The sequence below is a fragment of the Brassica rapa genome, chromosome A09 (assembly GCF_000309985.2).
Source record: "Brassica rapa cultivar Chiifu-401-42 chromosome A09, CAAS_Brap_v3.01, whole genome shotgun sequence".
NCBI classification, from domain to species: Eukaryota; Viridiplantae; Streptophyta; class Magnoliopsida; order Brassicales; family Brassicaceae; genus Brassica; species Brassica rapa.
Genome location: NC_024803.2, coordinates 13229605 through 13252600, shown reverse-complemented (window position 1 = coordinate 13252600; position 22996 = coordinate 13229605). Strand labels below are relative to the sequence as shown.

The 22996-nt window shown below is 37.6% G+C and overlaps 5 protein-coding genes across 8 annotated transcripts; 4 read left to right on the top strand and 1 right to left on the bottom strand.

The window, feature by feature from the left end:
• The first annotated feature begins 129 nt into the window (after window positions 1–129).
• Window positions 130–5810, top strand: LOC103839183 (protein prenyltransferase alpha subunit repeat-containing protein 1-like). 4 transcript variants are annotated; one of them, XR_004451765.1, is made up of 11 exons: window positions 130–1185; window positions 1473–1802; window positions 1875–1988; window positions 2069–2159; window positions 2258–2332; window positions 2394–2471; window positions 2668–2751; window positions 2844–2894; window positions 3022–3249; window positions 3364–4720; window positions 4860–5810. XR_004451765.1 is itself a non-coding variant. In XM_009115673.2 (11 exons), the coding sequence occupies exons 2-11, from the start codon at window positions 1103–1105 to the stop codon at window positions 3490–3492; spliced, it is 1263 nt and encodes a 420-aa protein (XP_009113921.1). In that variant the 5' UTR covers window positions 920–954; window positions 1070–1102; the 3' UTR covers window positions 3493–5810. The 4 variants fall into 4 exon arrangements, 2 of the variants coding, with proteins under 2 accessions (XP_009113923.1, XP_009113921.1); XR_004451766.1 differs by having other exon boundaries at window positions 3364–5220; window positions 5583–5810; XM_009115673.2 differs by having other exon boundaries at window positions 920–954; window positions 1070–1185; window positions 3364–5810.
• A 2416-nt stretch (window positions 5811–8226) lies between these two features.
• Window positions 8227–9750, bottom strand: LOC103839185. The gene has a single exon (XM_009115676.3). The coding sequence runs from the start codon at window positions 9420–9422 to the stop codon at window positions 8418–8420; it is 1005 nt and encodes a 334-aa protein (XP_009113924.1). The 5' UTR covers window positions 9423–9750; the 3' UTR covers window positions 8227–8417.
• Window positions 9751–15642: 5892 nt separating this feature from the next.
• LOC103839187 (tubulin beta-4 chain) lies at window positions 15643–17463 on the top strand. Its single transcript, XM_009115678.3, has 3 exons — window positions 15643–16036; window positions 16212–16481; window positions 16568–17463. Exons 1-3 carry the CDS (start codon window positions 15643–15645, stop codon window positions 17239–17241), a joined length of 1338 nt encoding a protein of 445 aa, XP_009113926.1. The 3' UTR covers window positions 17242–17463.
• A 538-nt stretch (window positions 17464–18001) lies between these two features.
• On the top strand, window positions 18002–20029 carry LOC103839188 (eukaryotic translation initiation factor 3 subunit D). The gene has a single exon (XM_009115679.3). The coding sequence runs from the start codon at window positions 18069–18071 to the stop codon at window positions 19824–19826; it is 1758 nt and encodes a 585-aa protein (XP_009113927.2). The 5' UTR covers window positions 18002–18068; the 3' UTR covers window positions 19827–20029.
• A 1158-nt stretch (window positions 20030–21187) lies between these two features.
• LOC103839189 (late embryogenesis abundant protein 14) lies at window positions 21188–22776 on the top strand. Its single transcript, XM_009115680.3, has 2 exons — window positions 21188–21435; window positions 21828–22776. The coding sequence occupies exons 1-2, from the start codon at window positions 21277–21279 to the stop codon at window positions 22602–22604; spliced, it is 936 nt and encodes a 311-aa protein (XP_009113928.1). The 5' UTR covers window positions 21188–21276; the 3' UTR covers window positions 22605–22776.
• Window positions 22777–22996: the final 220 nt, after the last annotated feature.

The window sequence follows — 22996 nt, the reverse complement described above, 5'->3', positions numbered from 1 at the left end:
CCCAACTTTATGTTTTCTTGTTTGGAGGATCTTTGTTATCCCCAAACTAGTCGTTATATGGGAATTAAACTAATAATAATTCTTGGTGCGACAAAATAACTACATTGAATCATGAAGATGTGGAACGTACGTATAGACAACTTTAGCGGATAACGCATCTAAAGACTACATTTTTCGTATGTGTTTAACAACGCTTATGTAAATTAAGATCCAACCAAATTATGATAAGGGAGACTTGCACACAACTCCCTAAGTATTTTCTCCCAATCACATACAGCTAAGGAATCTTTGAACATAATACAGAACCAAAGTTTGATGTTGGATATTTGGTAATGAGAAGTTTGATGTTGAGCCAAAGAAAAAAAAAAAATACAGAACCAAAGTTCACACCTAAGAATTTCACATGGCGTATCAATCTAGAACAAATTCTTGTAAATATTCTCTAAGTATTTGCAGTTAACACTTTTATCACCCAATTATCTAGTATGCAATTTAAACCTTATTTGTATATTGAATTCTATTGACTTTTACAGCAACAAACCTTGAAAAAGTCCAGATAAACAACTAAAATAGTATGGATTGCCATTTTTCTTTAAGTATTTTGCATTTGCCCGAGAATTTGATAAGTGAGACTTGGACCCACGCAAAAGGTCTCCGGTTCGATCGTTGGCAGCACCATTATTATGTCCTTTTTTTTTCCTTTACAGACCTAAAACAGCTCGTTCCTGCGTCAGACACACACTGCTCTACCTCTCTTTCTCTCTCTCCATCGTCAAATTCAAATTCTAAACCCATTTTTCACAAACCCCCCCATGTCTTTAAACCCATTTTAGTGCGTATAGAAAGAAAGTATCGATCTTTGTGCCTTTTGTTTGTGTCTTGAAATCGAAAAACTGAGTCTTTTGTGGGTGAGAGTTTATACATTCAGATTTACAAACTCGTTGTCTCAGTCCCGTATATATATGCTTTTCCTACTATCTTTTTGATGCATTCTGATCTCCTTCGTTGAAGAGTCTTACTTGATTTTACTCTCTAGCATTATTTGTTAAATGTATTTTTTTTCTTTCAGATATTGAAAGTGGGAAGTTGTAGCTTCTGAAAAATGGAACAAGGATCATGTTCTCAAGAAGATTGCTTCGACTTGTTGGCTCAGTTCGAGCATGTTCTTCAATCTGACCCTCTCATGTGAGCATCATCAAATCTTCTCCTACTTTTTTTGTCAACAACAAATCTTCTCCTATTTTTTTATTCTTCTTTAAAGATGATTTCAAGTTATGATCAGCGAATATTAATTTCATTCATTTCTTGTTGATGGGTTCTGTGATTTTAGATTTCATATAACTCTGACTAGATTCACATGAGAAGACGTATATATAAGTTTCTAGGCGTTTCTTGATTCATCTTAAACACATTCTTTCTGTTATGCTTCCTCTTACTTTGTTTTTTTTTTTATTTCTCTCTTTGAATTAAAGTGATGAAGTTGGGTTTATCCACCCCTCACAGTTCATAATGCTGGATAAAGAAGCAGGATCCTCCAGTGACGGAACCTCAACAAGTTTCTGGAATCAAGATCATAAACTTGGAATATCAACCGATATACTTATTCAATTATGTAAAGTTGCAAAACATGCTTTCCTGGCTGCATTTAAGGAGTACAAACGCCATGAAAACGCATGTGCTGAGTCCCTTACCAACAACATCTCATCAGGGGTCTCTTGTCCTACCCTTGAGAGCAAAGTCATGAAGCATAGCCAAGCTGCTTTGCTGTTAAGCTCAGATTTTGGAACTGCATGGAATGCCAGGTACTTAGAAAATGAATTTTAGTTATAATTTGGCTTGATTTGTTTCCTAATGTTTTTGCTTCTTGTCTATAGGAAGTTGATCTTGTCGAAACAAAAGCTACCCTTGGAGGCATTCACGGAAGAACTTCGTCTTTCTAGGCTCATTCTTTCAAACTCTCCAAAGAGCGAGCCAACATGGAGCCATAGGTCAGTCTTTTATGAAAGAACAAGAAACCTATCCATTAGAATCAGTGTTGCTCATAATATTTTGATTGTTATTGTAACAGAAGGTGGATAATTAAGATGATTTCTCGGAGTTCTTCCACGCAACAAGAGATTATCAACAAAGAGTCTGAGCTAGTGGAATCAATAGGCGAGGTTAAAATCAGTTCTTGGTTTTATGCCCCTATATAATGAAGGTTCATGATGAAATAAATATGGTAACTGGCTCCTAATCAATTACTATCTCTTTGCAGAGATCAAAGATGAACTATCGTGCATGGTATCACCGTTGCTGGTTGGTTTCGGTTTCCTACATGACAATCGAGCAGGTAAAATCATTTTCTTCAGATTTTCCAGATCTTTTTTGAACATATATGGTTTTTGTTTCAGGTGATACAAGAGTTGAAGAAATCTAAAAGATGGGCAGGGCTGCATGTAGCTGATAGTTCTTGCTTCCATTATCGCAGAGTAAGACCCGCTTTTATAACTATTACAATATACATGAATGTAGTAACAAAGTGCTCACGAACTTAATCCAAATCATGTTTGGTCTTTGGAAGTATAAAAGTACACAACGAACATTCTCTATACAATCTGGTCAAGTTTTCCATGTAGCTCACAGCCAAAAAAAATTTTGAATTATATTTTCTGCGTTAATGAGCAGCGGCTGATGCTCAGGGTTTTGGAGGCACTTAAGGTGAAAGGAAGCAATGCTAATGATAAAACTGAGGCACATAAAATCTTGATGGTACGCTTTGTCTCTCTTAGTTTTCATTTTTTTTTTTTTGCTGAAAATGAAAGAAGCTCTGAAAACAAACCTCTTTGCAATAAATGTGATAGGAAGAGCTTGATTGGAACAAAGAGTTGTTAAAACTTTACTTGGGACGAGAGGTATATGATCATCTTTGATCTTCCATAAAAAAAACAAATATAGTCTAGACTATAGAGATGAGCAACAATTTCTTTTATCTGTGTGATCAAGAACGACTTATTTGAGCTGTTGCACTTTTGGTTTCAGGCACTATGGCTTCACAGGAGGTTTCTCTCTCTTAATTGGATAATGTATTTCTGCCGCAATCAGTTATCTGAAACCGGAGAGAGTATCTTCACGAATGAAGAAACTGGCATCTTCATTGGTAATGAGATCCATCTTCTAGAATCTTCTATGACCGTTCCTGATAACAAGTTTGAAGATTTCCAAGCTCAAGCGCTGCATGCTTCTGTCTACATGCTTTGGCTAACAAAGGTTAGTATTGATCTCTACTTGTCCAAATAGACTTGGAGAGTTTTTTTTTCTTCTGGTGGTTATTTTCCTCGCAAATCATCTGATGATTCATTTGATTTCTTATTTATGAGCCAGCATATTCCAGAATTGTGGAGAATGCTTGAAGAGAAGCTTGGAACAGAGAAACTCAAATGTGTACTGAACACACTTGATCAAGAGAGACCCTCCTTGCTTTTGCACCAGATAGATATTTTTTGCAGCTAAACAATAACAACGATTTAATGACTGATGTTGTTGTGATACTGTGAGGGACTCTCAATATAGTACATTTCATATTGATTTATTTACTGGAATTAAAAGTTTTCCTTTGTTTTACAGCGAAAAAAAGTATGTTTGATAACTTTGATGTCCACATAAACATAAAACATGTGTTTGTTGCAAGTGGTCACCATGCAACAGTGCTCTATTGCCCCAGCGGTCAGCGCGCGCACACACCGACTCTGATAGTTACCCCATCTGAAATCCATAAGAACTAAAAGTGGTGGTTATTACTACGAAGGCCTTTCTTACCAAGCACCTTTCATCATTCTTGATCTCATCAATCTCTGATAGATCGAGATCAACTACAGGGGGGAAGAAACAGGTTTGGTTGTGCGATGATCGCCTGAGCTTTACTACAAAATTGCTAAATCAAGCAAGATCTATGGCTTCCCTGAAGGAACCTGCCCGAGTGTTGGAGTCGGAGTTCATTTTAGTGAAGGAGGGTTTGGTGTAATGATGGGGAAACACGGTTTAGCTCCATATAACGTTTTCGACGCGCGTTTTGTAGACGCAAACGGAAGAATCTACAAGCGGTAGCCGGTAGGAGAGAAATGGGAGAACGTTTGTTCTGAGGGATTAGAGGAGGGGGAGCAGCTAGCTTTGGTGTTTTACTTTGATGGAAAGTGAAGTTAGTTAGGGTTCCAGAGAAGTTTACTTGCTACTAGAGTTGTCAAATGGTCGGGCCGTCCATGGGCTTGACCAGTCCAAACTGTGATGGGCGGTTCATGGGCTTGACCAAATAACAAATGGTCCAATTGGGCGTAAAACCGTTTTCACCCGTGGACAATTTGGTCCTGTCCGAATGGGCTCTGGGCGGCCCAAACCATTAAAAAATTAGGGTTTTTTAGTTGTCAAGTGTTGGTTGAGAGCTCATGAAGATTCAGAGGATCGAGTTATCTGTCAAATGGTGAAAGCCATGAAGGAGAAGTTCAACAAATATTGGGAAGAGTTCAGTGACATATTAGCAATTGCGGCAGTACTTGATCCTCGACTGAAGCTTGCGTTTTTAGAGTATTGTTACAATATTCTAGATCCTGACACTGCCAAATTGAACGTGGAGTATATTCGTGAGAAGATGGTCAAGCTTTACGGAGCATATAAGAAAGACACAAGCATCACTAGAGCATCTACTTCACATGCTCCTCGACACAGCATCCCTTCAGGATATGATGTAAGTTTATCTCTTTATGATTCTTGTTTTAGTGCTTACTGTTGTTGAGCAGCTCAACTTGAGCTGATGTTTTAGCCTTTTAGACACGTTCCTTTTAAACAGTTTCAGACTCTGATCATTTCTTTGTTGTTGTTTACAGGGCTTTTATGCTTACTGCTCTCAAAAGACGGGTGGTAGTGGGAAATCAGCATTAGACACATACTTGAGCGAGCCAGTGGTTGATATTGACAGCTTTAGAAGTTTGGATGCTGTGTCATACTGGAAGGACAATGCAAGCCGCTTCAAAGAGTTGTCTTCAATGGCTTGCGATGTGCTCAGTATCCCTATCACAACAGTGGCGTCGGAATCATCCTTTAGCATCGGTAGCCGAGTCCTCAACAAGTATAGAAGCTGTCTACTACCCACAAATGTTCAAGCTTTGATCTGCGCGAGGAACTGGTTCCGTGGCTTTCAAGAAATTGGTGATGAGATTGAGTTTACTTCTTAGAAAGAGAAAAGAGGTATGATTATGTTTGCTCTCCCATCTTTAAGTTTGGATTGTTTCCTATTTAGCTGAATCAAACTGAGTGCTAAATACTTTGAAACTGAGTGATAACTCTCATAGCACTGTTTTTTGATGATTTGCTTTAGAACTGATAGTTTCTTTGATGATGTATTTGCTTTAAGTCAACTGATCACGAATGATAGTTTAGACACATTAGTTTCTTGTACATCCGTAATACTAGGTTAGGTTCTGATGAAATGGAAGCAGTTTGTTTGTTGTACTTGTTGATGTTGTTCTCGGTTCTTGTTTATGAAACTGATAAAAGTAACTTTCTTGTGTGAGTAAGATCTGATTTGTTTCTTCATTCACTGTGAGCAGTTGATTCTCTTCACCTTTCCTTCAGAGACCATAAACCAAGAGCTACTTTAGAAGAACGGTTCCAATGACGATCAAGAAACACTAAGTCAACACATTATGTTTGAGACTTTGTTATCTTTTGAGACTTTATTATATTTGATACTGTGAGTTTGAGACTTTGTTAATTGTTATGTTTGAGTTACAGACTTTGTTATGTTTGAAACATTAAGCACAAATAAATTTGAAACATTACTTGTTTTACAAAAAATGATATTTACAAATTTTATAAAATTTAATTAAACACAAATAAATAAATTATGGATTTTGTGAAATTTATATAAGTACAAATAAATAAATTATGGATTTTGTGAAATTTATATAAATATAAAAATTATTATGAATAATATGAATGTGAAACATATAACTTAAATACAAATACATATTAATGGGTGTCCATGGGCTAGACCATTTGGACATGGTTTTTATTGGTCTTGGGCATTTTTTGGACCATTGTCCAATATGGACCACCCAATATTGCCCATAACTGAAATGGTCCATATGGTCATGTCCAAATGGGCTCTGGACGGCCCATTTGACAGTTCTACTTGCTACACAAGGTAGCTACAGGTAACACAAAACATGATGAGAATCGTTCATAGAAACACTGATCCGACCAATTTGTTTCAGAATTGAGCAGATTGGTCCTCCTTTTACTGTGTAAGATTCCAATGTTTGTTTGAGCTCTTGTTATGGTATTTTTGGCTCTATAGATCTTATTTAATTTATAGGCCTTTCGAGTCGTTTTCGATTGCATTAAACCCATCTTTTTATGATCATTGTTAAACTATTATGTGTATAGGAATCTTGCCACAAGTTAGATGCTCACACTTTATCTGCGTCCCCCTTATGGAAGAAACATCTATAGTAAAAGAACGAATTATGAGCTAGTGGCTACTTTATTAGACATACATTGATCAGTATTTTTAATCACGTCCGACAAAGTTCATATTCACGCATGCATGGGCTATTATGTTGGTTTTACTTGTGTATTAATCTTTTGACTTATTCGTATTACTTTTTTTTGTGCAACACTTATTCGTATCACTAAATCACTAATCCTAGCGCTAACTAGTAGTATAGTAGATAAAACAAATCTAATATCGTAATTCCACTGGTTAGAGACGTTAGACGAAGTTTGTCTACTCTGACTTACAGTTGATTTTGTTCAGCCGGCCAGTAAGAATAGATCGTATGCTTGTGCACCACTTAAATATCTATTTTCTATTTCAGATATTTCTGAAATCATTTATTTTTATGCATATGCACCACTTTAATTAATATCTTAAAAAGACCCTGATATTAATAGGCAGAGAAGAAAAATAAATAAATAAATAAATAAACAAATAAATTACAATATACTAGATGTACACTTATGTAGCACAAATATTAGTTTTTGATTTTCAATACTGTTAGTTAAAATTTGACACATTCTTACAGGCAACTTGCATATTTTGAGGTATATAATATTTATTTAATTATAAAATTGTTTTATATGACTAAAACTTAGTGGTAAACATGATAAACAAAAAACAACAACCAAAAACAATAAAATAACCACCCCCAACAATGGAGGTTTGGCCACTAAGTTATTTTGATATAAGTAAAGATCGTCGAATCAAAACCAAAGACACTCTTTATCCGACACTTATACAGTCGTATTTCATTATTTTTTATTTAATCTTTACAGTAAACAAATATTCACCTTTTCCAAAAGCATGATTTGATTTCTTTGTCTAATATATTTTGCACTAATCATCTTGTTGTGACCTTGTAAAGGTGATTTTACAATCTACTAGTATATTTTAATTTATAAGTGTCTTAGTTATATTATTTTAATATCATTCATGATTACACATATATAATGATACCTAAAAACAAAGTTAACTAGCTATTCCAAGTGCAATACCTAGATTTTGATTGATATTGACTATATAATATATTTGATCACATATATCATTAAAAGTCCTAAATACTATATCATCAACAACCAAAAAAACCCCATCTCTTACCATATTAGATTTTGAAATAATCATTAAAATTTTACACTTACCAGAACACAAAACAATTTGGTTCAACACAAGCTCAACCTAACAATTTTCTTGGCTGGCAATTTAATTGGTTACGTTTTCCATTAACAATTCCAATGCTATTGCCACATAAGCAAAATTGTCATATTGACGCGTTAATACTGTCACATAAGTCTACTATTCTTTTTGAGGAAAGTTTCTACTACATATCCTAGTGCTATTCTGGTTAAAGTTGAAACCTAATTGGCTTTCACTTACCTACTACAAGCACTTCCACATTAATACTAATAATACATTGCCTAACCATTTCTTTGTGTTAATAGCTTAATATATATTCTGGAGCAGCACTTGGACCACTTACCACCATTACAAATTTATCTGGACAATAACTTTGATTATTTTAAAAAACTTTTTTTTTGTTTACCTGCACTTGTGATGATTATATAGTTATCGGTTTTTTCTTACATAAATTAGTTTTAAATATAGGACATTTTGTTTTTCCTTTTCTTTCAGTTCTGTTAAATATAAATATGAGCGCGCAAAATTCCGGGAATGTCATTTTATTTTTACTTTTAAAATTACGTTTAGGGGTCAACCAAAAACAAATTAAATACGTAAATTGGGTTCAACTGAAAAATATTATTTCGAACTATTAAACTCTCGGTGGTAAACTTAACATAAGAAATGTACAGGAACCAGTACCACCATTGATCAATGATTATTACCACACCTATTCTTCTATATTTGCAAGAGAAAAAAAGAAAGAATTTTATATGCAAAGACCAGACTTTTTTACTGCTCCGAATCCGAGATACAGACAGGATAGTGTCAAACCAATAGCTACGACCTTTCCACTTAACAGACCAGTAAGCACGATCACGATCACAACGATCCCATTCATGTTATCTCCTCTTGATTCTATCAATGGTTGACTAGACTTCACCTCGTCTTCTCTCTCTGACTCGATTATCTCTGAATTATCCTCAGAAACCAAGCTTGACACATCAGTCAAAGTCTCTTCTTTGATCTTCATAGTTTTATTCTTTTTCTTGTAACTCCTCAACTTCTTCAGAATCTTCGATTTCAGCTTCGAACTTTTGCTTGTAGACTTCTCGTCCGGCAACAACAGATCACGAATCCTTAAGATTTTCGAATTGGAGTCCTCTGTTACAGCTATAGGCGATGTTGGAACTCCATTTTCATCCCTCGAATCATCGCAAGTTTCGATCTTTTCGCAGACGACTCCTGACTTTTCTTTCCGCGCGTCGCTGTTGCAGAGCTTAAAGCGCGTGAGCACACGCGCAGCTACGGTCTCTGTTAAGAGGAGCGCTAAAGCGGAGAGAGTGATTGCCATAGTGAGCTTCTTCTTCGTGCTGAAGGCGAGCACCGCCGCTATAAACACCTTCAGCGCCATCAAAACGAACGCACCGCAAACGTTATTGTCACTTGTTGTGCGCTTATTATGATGCTCCGCCGTTAGTCCACCGTCGACGAAACGAACGTTCTCGATATCACTCCGGACGGGCTTTTCTAGAATCGCGTTTGTAGTAACTGGCAAAGAAGCGTTTGGAGCGGTCTGAATCTGGCGCAGGATGCGTGTGGTTCTAGAGGAGGATTTTTTGAGGCGATCGCGGTTTTTGACGAAGAGGTGGATGAGAGAAGTTGGGAAGCCGGTTTCAACGACCATGATCCCGCCGCGTTTCGGGGAGTGTTGGAGTTCCGACATGAATCTCGAGAGCCGACCAGTTTTCTGTTTGTTCCATCGTAGAGACATGGCGATGTACGGAAAAGAGAAAACTGAAAAAGGAAAGACTTTTAGGATTTTAGTGCGTCTTCTTTCGAAGACTTGGGGAGTTTGGGATTTGGTAGAAGAGACTGATGAGATTTTGTTGACGAGTTGAAACTATTAATACACATGGAAATGAGGAGTGGTGCGCAGAAAGTGAAGACGAGAGACCGCTTTTTCTTTAGGGAAAATTAAAATACGAGTAGCTTAATGATGAGTATAACTGGAGAGAAGACGGAAAGAGAGGAATATAATTTTGTATTTTTTTTTTTTTTTTTTTTTTTTTTTTTTTTTTTTTTGCTAACCGAGTATCCTGGCCCCACCGAGGTGGTCCAGACTAGAGACCGAAGTGAGCAAGGACGCTGCCAGGGCGTCACCATGTGGCTCACCGTGTAACGGTCTTCGGTCTCGGATGCTGCAGCCCATATGTAAATTCCGCAGTGGCCAAGGCTCGAACCCAGGGGCGGGCACTCCAGCTGGAGCTCCTATACCACTAGACCAAAGCAACTTGGTTGAATATAATTTTGTATTAGAAAGTTATAATCAAAATGATACCCCCTCTCTTCTAAAATGTACAATGCTTAAATGATTTTTATGATTTAATGTTTAAGATGTTTTCATAACTTTACATACATTTTAATTTTTTTGTCACTAACTTTTTTTCTGAAATTAAAAGACGTTTAAAACTGTGAAAAGTGAAAGCTATAGTATTAAAATTGAAAAGATGGACATATAATTTATATTTTTAATTTGGATCGGAATCAGTAGTTCTCCATCTACTGTATGTTTTTTTGTTTAATTATGTATTCAACAGTATAATCTAACCTATACTAAAAGGGGAATATGGTGCAAGGAGAGGCCCTCCACGTCGACAATTAAATTCGACCAATAGGAACATTTTAATCCGCCATGTCAGCTTCGCTGAGTTAAATACATTGAAACTGCGGTTTTTATATGGGCTTTAAAAATTTGCTGTGGCCCAGATTAAACATTACACCTAAACCTATTTTCACTCCGGAACGTCATCGAAAGATGTTTCTTCCACTTGGTCGCCACCGATCATTTCCTCTGTAATTGCCGTTACAGCTGTCCTTACTTCATCAATCAATGATGTTCTTTACTCAGTCCTTTATTGTTTTGATCAACCTCCTGATGCTTCTTCATCCTCCAAATCCAGATGTTTCATGTTTCTTTCAACCACTTGCTATAAATTTAGAGCCATACACATGAACCCTCACTACCCAAACCAAGTACTCTGCAGTTCTTACTTTTCTATTCACCTTTTCCGTCATGGCTAATCTCGATTTAGTCGTCCTCCTTGACATTCGACAATCTGCATATTTGCCATTTTCTCAAGAGGTTGTCTGGAGACTCATCATGTACTGGGATTATTAGGTTTTTCAAATATCCCTTGCCTGTTCAATAGCTATTAATCTCGATACCAAGAGTTTCTTGCGGATAAAAAGGATAATTAGTTAACTTCCTTTTGGATTTTTAAAACTGTTATCATTCTCGGCAATTCAATTTTTATTTTCCATTTCTCCGTCATGTTTGATTCCTCTTATGAGTTTTTGGTAATCAACAAACTCCCAAGCTGATTCTTTCTAAATATGTAGTAAAATCTATCATCTTAATTTGTTGGTTACATAATTTTACTTTTGTTTTGGCGTTCACTCTAATGATTGTTATTGTTGAATTAACTTGATTTTAGTTGATCGTCCCAAGTTCTGATTGGATCGCCTCCAAGGAAAAAAACTCAGGTTTGCTAATAACGGACATGTTTCTTTGTTAATATTGTAATCCGTCATCTCTTTCATCACGTGATCTTAGTTGGTTCTTTCTGATTGTTTCATGACTTTTCTACTTTGGCTTATAGAAACTCATATTCAGGAGATGGAGGAGGAACTTAAGCTTCTCAAGAATCACTCTCAACCAAATATATTTGTAAGTAATAAAAGCTTTTTGTATTCACTGTTTGGTACACCCACTACGTCTTTGTTCTTTTATAACTCTTTCATTCAAAGCTTTGTTTTCACGATCTCCCTGTTTTGTAAGGCATGGCTACTTGAAACTGATTGTTTAAAATCTTGATTTTGAGCTTTTGGATGAAGAAGGGAAGTGGGAAGAAATGTTGGCTGTTATTAGCGAGGAAGCTGGAGCATTAGCCACGGCTGATGGGAACCAAGAGCTTAAACTCAAGTGTTTCTAAACTACTGTTGTTCAGGACTTTTGTAAGGTAAAGAATACATCTTTGCTCGCGAGTTGATATTTTATTTCTATCTCTGATCGTTTAATTTTGGAAATTTTACGACTTTGATTAAGTGTTTATCTATTTGGTCTTCTCTTTAGCATTATTCCTATGAATAGTCTGCATCTACAGAAGTGGATTTTGAAATGCGATGTAGGTTTGATTTATCACAAGTATTTGTTAGTCTCAGATTCATCTTTACAGAGTTCAGATTCATCTTTACAGAGTGATTGTTTAAAAAAATGCATCTGTTGCAGTGGAAGTGGTTATCTAAGATGGTAAGAAGAAAAAGAAAGGAAGAAGACTAAGGAAGAAGATGAAGAACAATGAAAAGCGGGTGCTTGGGTAAAGGAGGAGAACTCAACAGTCAAAGAAGGTTGTGCTTGGACATTTGAGGTGTCGAAAGGGAAGAAATCTCAATTATTTATCGTGTCTGGAGGGATTGTGATTTCGAGACCGAACTCTGTTTTTTGTTTTCTTTGCTGGTTGATGAGGAAGAAAAACATTCAAAGATTTCGTTTGATATACTAAGCGTTTCAGAATCGATATTGTTCAAAAAGTAAATTTAAGATCAGACTTCTTAAACAAAGTGATTTCAAGCAAGTATATTTTCTGATTTTCATCCCAGGATTCTCATGTTCTATATACCAAAATTTTTAAAGTATCCAATCTCCTTATATTCAGAACATCAGAAGCAGAGTATACGTTCTTACACATTGACATTAGGCTGATAACATCATACAACAACCTATTCTATTTTTTTTTTTTTTCAAATGCAAGCGGTACTGAATTCACATAAAAAGTCACTGAATTCGTTAGATGCATGAGCTATCCTTGAGCAACATTAGTCATCAATACTATTATTTAAGAAAATTAATCTGTGTGATAATACAACACAAACACACAAGCATATGAGGATAAGCTCTTCCCATTTCACTTTATTGTATTTTTAACACTTTGGTGGAGGAAAATAAGGTCATTTTTCCTCATTCATTTTATTTGGATCTAATAGATTATATATATCCGATGACAAAAATATATTATATTTATCCTTATTTTTGTTATTTATTGTGTCTAACTTGACATCACAGCTAATGGATTTGCCATTCACTTTTTCAGAAACTGAATCGTCCTCATAGTGTATTTGGGTTGGGGCAGGCAAATTTGTCAAGGTCTCTACTATACGTGAAAATAGATAATCTAGGACTACATACTTTTCTTTTTACGACTGTTGTTTTTCTACAACCTGAACTAAAGAAAAAGTAAGTTTCAAAAAATAAATAAAAACTAAAGAAAAGATTTTCTTTGTCTGACACATTAATAATCTACTTGATTAAGGTCAGTAAATCTCGAGTTTTTAAAATCAACTAATGTTTTTGAATTTTCTCCAAATACTATATGCTTTTATAAAAAAAAACCAGTGAAATGGACCTATTAGAGAAGAAACATACAAAATAAATGTTGCGAAATATAAATATTATCTAGGATATTTTGTTCTATATTTCTTAAAAAAAAAAAAACTCGCATGGAAAAGAAAATAGTGACATGATTCTTACAACTCATTCTCATGACCATTGTATCTTTAATCACTGTGATTTCAATTGTTCCTAATTCCACCATTTTCTTAAAGCAGATAAAAACAAATTGATTCAGTAAAAAAAGATAAAAACAAATCGATATAGATACTCAAATTATGTTATAAAAACAAGGAGACAATGCAAAAGAGAATATAATTTTCAATAGCATAAGTAAAAACTTATTGTTAGTAGAAAAATGGAAATTCAATTATTCCAAAGTTTAAATTAGTTGTGAATTTAACAGTTGTATTTGTTTGATAGAAACGGTTTAAATTTTTTATATTTGTTTGATGATTTTATTTCTATAATTAATACAATTATATATATATATATATACATTCAAAATATAAATGCTAAAAACTTAAATTAAATTAAAAATTATAAAACAACCCGGGCGTAGCCCGGAAAAGGCTCTAGTGAATCTAATATACATAATTTAGAATATCAAGACGAAACCAAAATCAAATTTAATTCACGGTTGATCTTATTAATATGAATCTATAAGAAGCAATTAGTGTGGGCTGGCATGCATTTAAACCAGATTCTATATACTGCATGAAAATGTAAATGTGTTATGGCCCATGTGGTTTAAAACCGTGTAAACTACTGTATTAATAGTATAAAATCTGGACATAATATCACAACTTGATAGTAGTATAACTTTAGGGTGATAAATTTAAGGTTTTTTTTTTCTTAAATGATAAATTTAAGTTAGCACATAGTTTTCAAGAACCCACTTTAACATTTCTTATACAAGTAAAAGACATTGTGTGCATATAATTGCTTATGTGCATAAAGTTCTTCATTGTGTGCATATAATTGCTTATGTGCATAAAGTTTTTCATTGTGTTCTTGCAACCTGGTTCATTGTATTATACATTTTTTTTTGAGTATTTGTACTCCATACACACAACTTCCTCCTTATTTGCATTCCATACACTATTTCCCTTCAAATTTTTTCCCTCCATCACTACCATTTTTCCCCAATTCAATGGTATCCCACTCTTTTCAGTATATTGAGCTAATTTGCTTTTTTTTTTTTTGGAAAAATTGCAAAACATTTATATATTCTGCCTTTTTTTTTGTTTTTTTTTGTTTTTTGGGTCCAAAAACTTTTATTTATATTTTATAGTTTTTCTTTATAACTTTGGGACACACTTATTCCGCTCCGATAGTCCTACTACAAGGATCCTAGGGAATGTTTGAAACCCCTGACATGGGTCGGATGAAAGCATATTAGTGGATGCGACTAGCCTAACCTATTTCTTCACTTTTGGCCCAAAAGCCTAATGATCATACACATATATACCAAAATCAATTAATTATTCAGTTTATAAACAGTGATATAATTTAGCGTTTATTTTAAAGTTATAAATTGTATAAGAAAAAAAAATTGAACATACACATATCATACCACGTGTGGGTAGTTCTTAATTTGTTACAAGTAACGTATGGACCCAAAAATGGTATCAGATGGTGTATACTGGTTTGGATTTCTGAATTGCATTAGGTATATAATGTTGTTGATAGAGTATGATTTCACTTTAAAAGGCTTAACTTTAAGTCCCTAGTTTTTCAAAAGTTCCTTTAATTTTAAACAGAAAAGGTTGCTAAAAATTGAGAACAATTGGATAAATTAGGTTTGATAATGCTGCTGAACATGTGGATCTTGATTTTTTTTTCTTTAATCATCGTTGATCTTGATCTAAATTGACACTTTGGTACCATAATATTAATTTCGCTGCCTAGAGCAAAAGGTGGTGGGCCTTTTCAAATTACAGAAATAGCCCAACCTTTATTCGAGCCGGCCCTTGCAGTTGTATGATCTGTCTTGCATAACAATTAACAAATTTGTTTCAGTTATGCTACTTATCAATAAGAACAAAACCGGACCGGTGGGCAGATACTCGTACCAAATAAAAAAATCGTACCAAATAAAAAAATCGTAACCTTAGATAGATGAGATCTAGAAAGATCGAATCTCTCCCTTCAATAAAATCCAAAATTTCGAAACAGTATAATTGGCATTACTTTATAAATAGGAGAAAAACTAATTATTTATTACAAATTTGTTTTTAATAGTTAAATAGCAAAAAAATATCGGTGGACAAAGTGGGACAGAGATAATTTGAAATCCCCCCGCTGTCATACAGCACAGAGTAGGAAAACAAAACATATAAAACAATCAGGGTATCACTAAAACATCCAGCAAACCACAAGGGCACATGTGAAAATAACAACCGTAAAAAACTCATTGAAGACGACGTAAACTATATATAGCAGATCATTACCCTTTTAATTTAAACCTATTTCCGCAAACGACAGAAGGAACGAGTCCCCCATTTTCTCTGAGAAACCAAAACCAAAAGCAAAAGGAGAGAAAATGAGAGAGATCCTCCACATCCAAGGCGGCCAATGTGGAAACCAGATCGGCGCCAAGTTCTGGGAAGTCATCTGCGGCGAGCACGGCATCGACCACACCGGCCAGTACGTCGGCGACTCTCCTCTCCAGCTCGAGCGCATCGATGTCTATTTCAACGAGGCGAGCGGCGGGAAGTACGTCCCACGCGCCGTTCTCATGGATCTGGAGCCCGGGACGATGGATTCGCTCAGATCTGGGCCGTACGGGCAGATTTTCAGGCCCGATAACTTCGTGTTTGGGCAGTCCGGCGCCGGGAATAACTGGGCGAAAGGTCACTACACGGAGGGCGCCGAGTTGATCGATTCCGTTCTTGATGTTGTCAGGAAGGAGGCTGAGAACAGCGATTGTCTCCAAGGTGAGACGAGATCGCATTCATTCCTTGATTTGATTTGATTTGATGTATAGAGGTTATAGGTCTTCGTTGATGAGTATTGAATCTTGATTTTGGAGAAAATGGATTAAGTTTGTTATAAGATCTTGAATGGTGGTGAGATTATGGTTCTGATGCGTTTGTTTGGATCTTGGTGTAGGTTTCCAGGTTTGTCATTCATTGGGTGGAGGAACTGGATCTGGGATGGGAACGCTTCTGATCTCTAAGATTAGAGAGGAGTATCCAGACCGTATGATGATGACCTTCTCTGTGTTTCCTTCTCCCAAGGTCTCTGACACCGTTGTTGAGCCGTACAATGCAACTCTCTCTGTTCATCAGCTTGTTGAAAACGCTGACGAGTGTATGGTTTTGGACAATGAGGCTCTCTACGATATCTGCTTCCGTACCCTCAAGCTCGCTAACCCCACATGTGAGTGCAATTCTATAGAATTGTCTCTCTATTTCTATGTAAATGTGATTTGAGTTTTGACTTGTGTTTCGTGTGTGTGTGACTAGTTGGTGATCTTAACCACCTCATCTCGGCTACAATGAGTGGTGTTACTTGCTGTCTTCGTTTCCCTGGTCAGCTAAACTCTGACCTTAGGAAGCTTGCTGTGAACTTGATTCCTTTCCCAAGACTCCACTTCTTCATGGTGGGTTTTGCTCCGTTGACATCGAGAGGATCGCAGCAGTACAGTGCCTTGAGCGTCCCTGAACTGACCCAGCAGATGTGGGATGCGAAGAACATGATGTGCGCTGCTGACCCTCGCCACGGACGTTACTTAACCGCATCCGCTGTGTTCCGTGGGAAGCTTAGCACTAAGGAGGTTGATGAGCAGATGATGAACATTCAGAACAAAAACTCGTCCTACTTTGTGGAATGGATCCCAAACAACGTCAAGTCCAGCGTCTGTGATATTGCACCAACGGGTTTGAAAATGGCGTCGACTTTCATTGGGAACTCGACTTCGATCCAGGAGATGTTTAGGCGTGTGAGTGAGCAGTTCACTGCTATGTTCAGGAGGAAGGCTTTCCTTCATTGGTACACGGGAGAAGGCATGGACGAGATGGAGTTCACGGAAGCGGAGAGTAACATGAACGATCTTGTTGCAGAGTATCAGCAGTACCAGGATGCTACAGCCGGTGAAGAGGAGTATGAGGAGGAAGAAGAGGAGTACGATGAGGCTTGAGATGTCGTCAATGGCGTCATCTGATTCATAAGCTCTGTAAGCTGCAGCTTCTCTTTAAGTCTCTCTCCTTTTGTTTTGTTTTGTTTTTCAGTTTGTGTGCTTTGTTCGTGAAACCCAAATTCGTTATGGAATGTTAAAACGTTTGCGTGTATTGGTTTATTGTTTTTGTCAAGTGAAAAATATTGCTGTTGTTCTTTCAAGTTCTGTGTCATATTCTCGCTATTTCTATAATCTGAGCGTGTAAGCTGATAATTCTGTAGCCCGTTCAAAAGACTTGTTAAGTTCCTTCCATTTGATTCCCTAGAGACTCTTACATCTTCAAGCAGAGATTGAGCTTCCGGGATTCTATACATATGTAACTGGTAGATCGCAAGGTTACACAGCTTGTTATTGTCACGTTGCAAAGACAAAGCATTCCTATCACAGTAGAAACCAACCCATTAGTAAACAGAGGAAATAAGTGAAAGAAGTATATAATCTGAGGACTTATGTGTAAATAAAACTAGTTTCGAGACGGCGGCAAATTGTAATTCTCTCTTATCCAAATTTGAACAGCAACGATCAATTAGTGATGCAAACCGGTACGTAAATGCCTCCATAAATCTACGGTTTGATATATATAGCCCGATCTGAATTGAGAATTTCAATGCAGACCAAAACTATTATGTCATTGGGTTACTAAGGTTAGCTTAAAGGGCTTTAAGGCACAGAAAAGCCCACTAGCTCAATAGTTGTTCCCTTCTCAAATCTAGGGTTTCCGCCGTCGACGACATAAAAATCGTGATTTCACTAAACTCATCTTCTTCCTCTCGACGAAATCTGAAACAATGGTGTTCGAAGCATTCGAAGTCGTCACCGTACCTTTCAACACCGATGGCTGGGGTCCTCCAGACGCCTCCGACACTTCCTCCTCCGCTTCCTCCACCAGCGTCGCGGCCGCGAATCTCCTCCCTAACGTTCCCCTGGGCTCCTTCTCCCGCGCCGAGAAGCTAGGACGCGTCGCCGATTGGACTCGAGCTCTCTCCAACCCCTCCGCTCGTCCCCCCACCGGATCCAAATCCGATCCCTCCTCCATCTTCGATTTCTCCGCTTTCGCCGTGGACGAAGGCTTCGGCCTCGCAAACTCCTCCGGAAACGCCGACGAAGACGCAGCTTTCCGATTAGTCGACGGCAAGCCACCGCCGCGTCCTCGATTCGGACCTAAGTGGAGATTCAACAACTTCCACAACCGCAACCAGCTCCCTCAGCGCCGCGACGAGGAGGTCGAAGCGAAGAAACGCGAAGCTGAGAAGGATCGAGCTCGTCGCGATCGTCTCTACAACAACAACCGTAACAACCTCCACCACCAGCGCCGCGAAGCCGCCGCGTTCAAGTCGTCGGTCGATATACAGCCAGAGTGGAACATGCTCGAGCAGATCCCATTCTCGTCTTTCTCCAAGCTCTCGTTCACGGTCCAGGAGCCGGAGGATCTTCTCCTGTGCGGTGGACTCGAGTCTTACGATCGGAGTTACGATCGCATCACTCCCAAGGCTGAACGTCGTCTCGAGCGTTTCAAGAACCGTAGCTTCAAGGTCACAACAAGCGACGATGACGTCATCAGGCGTTTGGCTAAGGAGGATAAAGCTACTGTGTTTGCAACTGACGCTATCTTGGCTGCGCTCATGTGCGCTCCTAGGTCGGTGTACTCGTGGGATCTTGTTATACAGCGCGTAGGGAACAAGCTCTTCTTCGATAAGAGGGATGGTTCTCCTCTGGATCTGTTGTCCGTTCACGAGACTTCTCAGGAGCCGTTGCCTGAAGGGAAGGACGATATCAACTCTGCTCATTCTCTAGGCCTTGAGGCGGCTTTCATCAACCAGAACTTCGCTCAGCAGGTTTTGGTTAAGAACGGGAAGAGAGAAGCTTTCGATGAGCCGATTCCTAATGTGAACGAAGGTGAAGAGAATGCTTCTGTTGCTTATAGGTACAGGAGATGGAAGCTGGATGATAGTATGTATCTGGTTGCTAGGTGTGAGTTACAGAGCACTGTTGATCTCAACAACCAGAAGTCGTTCCTCACTCTGAATGCTCTTAACGAGTTTGATCCGAAGTACTCTGGTGTTGATTGGAGGCAGAAGCTGGAGACTCAGAGAGGTGCGGTTTTGGCTAACGAGTTGAAGAACAATGGTAATAAGCTGGCTAAGTGGACCGCGCAGGCTCTTTTGGCTAATGCGGATATGATGAAGATTGGTTTTGTTTCTAGGGTTCATCCTCGTGACCATTTTAACCATGTGATACTGTCGGTTCTGGGGTATAAGCCGAAGGATTTCGCTGGGCAGATCAATCTGAATACTTTGAACATGTGGGGAATTGTGAAGTCGATTGTTGATCTGTGTATGAAGCTGAGTGAAGGGAAGTATGTTCTTGTTAAGGATCCGTCCAAGCCTCAGGTTAGGATTTACGAGGTTCCGGCTGATGCTTTTGAGAATGATTATGTTGAAGAGCCTCTCCCTGAGGATGAGCAGGTTCAGCCACCTGAGGAGAGTAGCACTGAAGCAGAGACTAATGGAGCTGCAGAGGATAAGAAACCCGAAGGTCATGCTTGATTATGGTAAATGTCAAGAGTTGTTTTGAGTTTTATCTTTTTAATGTTCCAAAGTAATGCTCTTTTTGAAGAGCTAAAACGGTTAATTTTTTGCTGGTTTATGCTTTATGTGAGAGAGACATTATTTCACTTTGTAGAAGACTGTTGCATCTTTTGAGTCTTGTCTGAATTTACTCCTTAAATTCCGAAGCTTTTGCAGTTTTAGAGCTAGAAACGATTCAAATGGCGTTTTTAAGCTTTTTGTTGATAAGGTTATTTAACATGGCTTATGCTTTTAGTTGAATTATTAGTTGATTCAAATAGTCTTGAATATTAGATTTTGAAAGTGAAAGTGATCGTTGTTTTTGGTACATATTCCACTGATCCAGGCTGGGTTGTCACTCCAAACGGATTTGGTTGTATGGTATCAACTGATGTCGTTTGGACTTTTGGAGTTGAGCTTTTAATATATTGCCGTGTTTCTCTAGTGAAGAAGTAGCGAATATGCTTTTACAATACTCCAATTTATTGCATGTCCTAAGACATTTGATCCTTTCACAATATGTGTCACAACCTCAGACTTCCACTCTCTAAACTTTGAGAATACCTTGTCCTTTAGTGATGCAGTACTGATTTCCTGGAAACAGATGGAGCTCCCCACAAAGCTAAATGTGCAAACGTTCTTTAGATATATGTTTCCCTTCTTAAAACATATTTGTGTGATTTTCCCAAAACACAACTCCAAGCCCTCAATGTCTTTGGCTGTTAAGTAACCTTATTCAACCAAAATATCCAGCCTCTTTTGAATCATATGTTCCGAGTTTAAGTGCCATTTCTTAGCGGAGTCAAATGTTGATTTAGCTAAGCAAGACACTCCTTGTAGTACCATTCCTTCCAGATAATACAACTCATCGATGTTGTATGCTCCTAAAATAACTTTCTTACCATCCTTAAAGAACTTGATACTGAAATCTTCTGCATACTTACATCCAGACTTCTCCAGTCAGCTAAAGGATATCAGATTACGATCCAAACGATAGTTGGCTTGACTTTCTCTGTTACAATATGTTGAAATGACGATGAGTGTGATCCGTTTATGAATCTAGACCTTAACGTCTTCATAATGAAAATGAAGCTCAACAGACAAGGTCCAATGTTGGCCCAACTTATGTTCGAATGAATGACACGATCCACACTACACTTGCTAATAAAACAACCAAATATTATACTTTTTTTGCGACGAACAAGCTTCATTAGTGGTTAAACAAGTCGGTCAGAGCGGAGGGAAAACGCAAAACTTTGGACACATGTCATTACAGAAACACGTGTCAAGTTCATGATGCCAGCTGTCTTTAGTGGCTCTATAAATATGCAACGTAGACAAATACAAGAGAAATGCGACGGGTCGAAAAGATCAGAAAAACAGAAACATTTTCAAAGGCCAAACTGAGAAGATATTGTTATTTTGATCGATGAATATGGCGGCGGCTATGCAACTAACGAGAACATCTTTCTTCGGTCTCTTCAAAGCTTTTTCTGTAAGCCGAGCTCCTCCAAGAACTCTTGCGGTGGTGCTTGGTCGGAAAAGCTCTCGGGTCTTTTTTGCTTCCTCGGTTAATGACCATTCTAAGGTAATTATTCTATTTATACACATACACAATTATATAAACAGATAGGTGCATAACCGGTTTTTAACAAATAGTTCATGATTACGGATCATTTTTATTTATTTGTTAATTTTGTGATATGTAATTTTATATGTACATTTTAAAAATAAATCTGTAAAAAAAAATAATTAAATAAGATTTACACAAAACAATTAGGTTAACGTGTATTACAAGAAATTAAGCTGAATTTGAGACGTCAATGGGCGGTCAATAGTTATGAATTTTTTCCCCTTTCTATAATATCTACACAAGACTCTCGGTAGTAACAAAAGGTGGTATTAGGTTAATGTGTCTGACAATATATATCAAGTGGAATGTGAAACTTTAGAGAATGATCAATGATTCTGTTTTTATAGGGAAAAAATGATCCCGTAGAGAAGGCAAGAGATTCGAGGGCTGATTTAGCTTATGATTCGAAGAAATGGAGAGAACAGTCAGGAGAATACTCAGAAGCTGGCAAAGAGAAAGCTAAGGACAAAGCCTATGATATGAAAGACGAGACCAAAGAATATGCTGAAAAACCAAAGGATAGAGTGAATGAAGGAGCGACCAAAGCAGCTGACAAAGCCTACGAGACAAAAGAGAAGGCTAAGGACAAAGCTTATGATGTGAACGAGAAGACAAAAGACTATGCGGAAGAGACCAAGGAGAAGGTGAACGAAGGAGCCAGCAGAGCAGCTGATAAAGCATATGAGGCGAAAGAGAAGGCTAAGGACAAAGCTTATGACGTGAAAGAGAAGACTAAAGATTATGCGGAGGAAACCAAGGAGAAAGTGAATGAAGGAGCGAGCAAAGCAGCTGATAAAGCCTACGAGGCCAAAGAGAAGGCTAAAGACAAAGCTTATGATGTCAAAGAGAAGACGAAAGACTATGCGGAAGAGGGTAAGGAGAGAGCGGAGGATATGACTCATGGGTTAAAGGAAAAGGCTCAAGATGTTGGGGAGAAGACTATTGAGACTGTGAAAGATGCGTGGGAGGCTGCAAAGAACACGGCTCAGAAGGTTACAGAGGCGGTGGTTGGGTCCGGTGAGGATGAGGATAGGGCCAGGGATGATGTTGATAAGGGCTTGAAAGATTTATCGCGAAAGGCAAAGGAGAATCGAAAAGACGATGATGATGTCAAGAGGTTCTAAGTTCACTAAACATATGTGGTTTTCTTACAAATAAAAGAAAGTGTTCTTCTCTGTGTTCAAAATGTTTTGCTAAAACATTGACAGCAAGTTTTAAGACCTATTAGTCACTCTTCTAGGTTTGACTGTTAGTAAGTGTTTACTTCATACATAAGAAAAGAGCCTGCATGCCATCAATTTGGGACTAGCAATCACGTGTTTTATTTTTCCTCTCTATAAAGTTGGAGCAATGTTTCAGAAGCTTGAGAGCTTCCTGCTTGAGTTGAGGCAACATAACATAAGAAAAGATATTTTGATGTAGTAATAAAGGGGCAGGCTTTAATTAATTTGTATGCGAAGGTTGTGTATATGCCATTTGTTTATTAAATTTATCCTGATAATATAGATAATTAGAT

Coding starts and splice junctions, on each gene's coding strand:
- LOC103839189 (XM_009115680.3), top strand. CDS start 21,277: ATGAATATGGCGGCGGCTATGCAACTAACGAGAACATCTTTCTTCGGT. Junction 21,436..21,827: donor CGGTTAATGACCATTCTAAG/GTAATTATTCTA, acceptor CTGTTTTTATAG/GGAAAAAATGATCCCGTAGA.
- LOC103839185 (XM_009115676.3), bottom strand. CDS start 9,422: ATGTCTCTACGATGGAACAAACAGAAAACTGGTCGGCTCTCGAGATTC.
- LOC103839183 (XM_009115673.2), top strand. CDS start 1,103: ATGGAACAAGGATCATGTTCTCAAGAAGATTGCTTCGACTTGTTGGCT. Junction 2,160..2,257: donor TAGTGGAATCAATAGGCGAG/GTTAAAATCAGT, acceptor ATCTCTTTGCAG/AGATCAAAGATGAACTATCG. Junction 2,752..2,843: donor AGGCACATAAAATCTTGATG/GTACGCTTTGTC, acceptor TAAATGTGATAG/GAAGAGCTTGATTGGAACAA.
- LOC103839188 (XM_009115679.3), top strand. CDS start 18,069: ATGGTGTTCGAAGCATTCGAAGTCGTCACCGTACCTTTCAACACCGAT.
- LOC103839187 (XM_009115678.3), top strand. CDS start 15,643: ATGAGAGAGATCCTCCACATCCAAGGCGGCCAATGTGGAAACCAGATC. Junction 16,037..16,211: donor GAACAGCGATTGTCTCCAAG/GTGAGACGAGAT, acceptor ATCTTGGTGTAG/GTTTCCAGGTTTGTCATTCA. Junction 16,482..16,567: donor CAAGCTCGCTAACCCCACAT/GTGAGTGCAATT, acceptor GTGTGTGACTAG/TTGGTGATCTTAACCACCTC.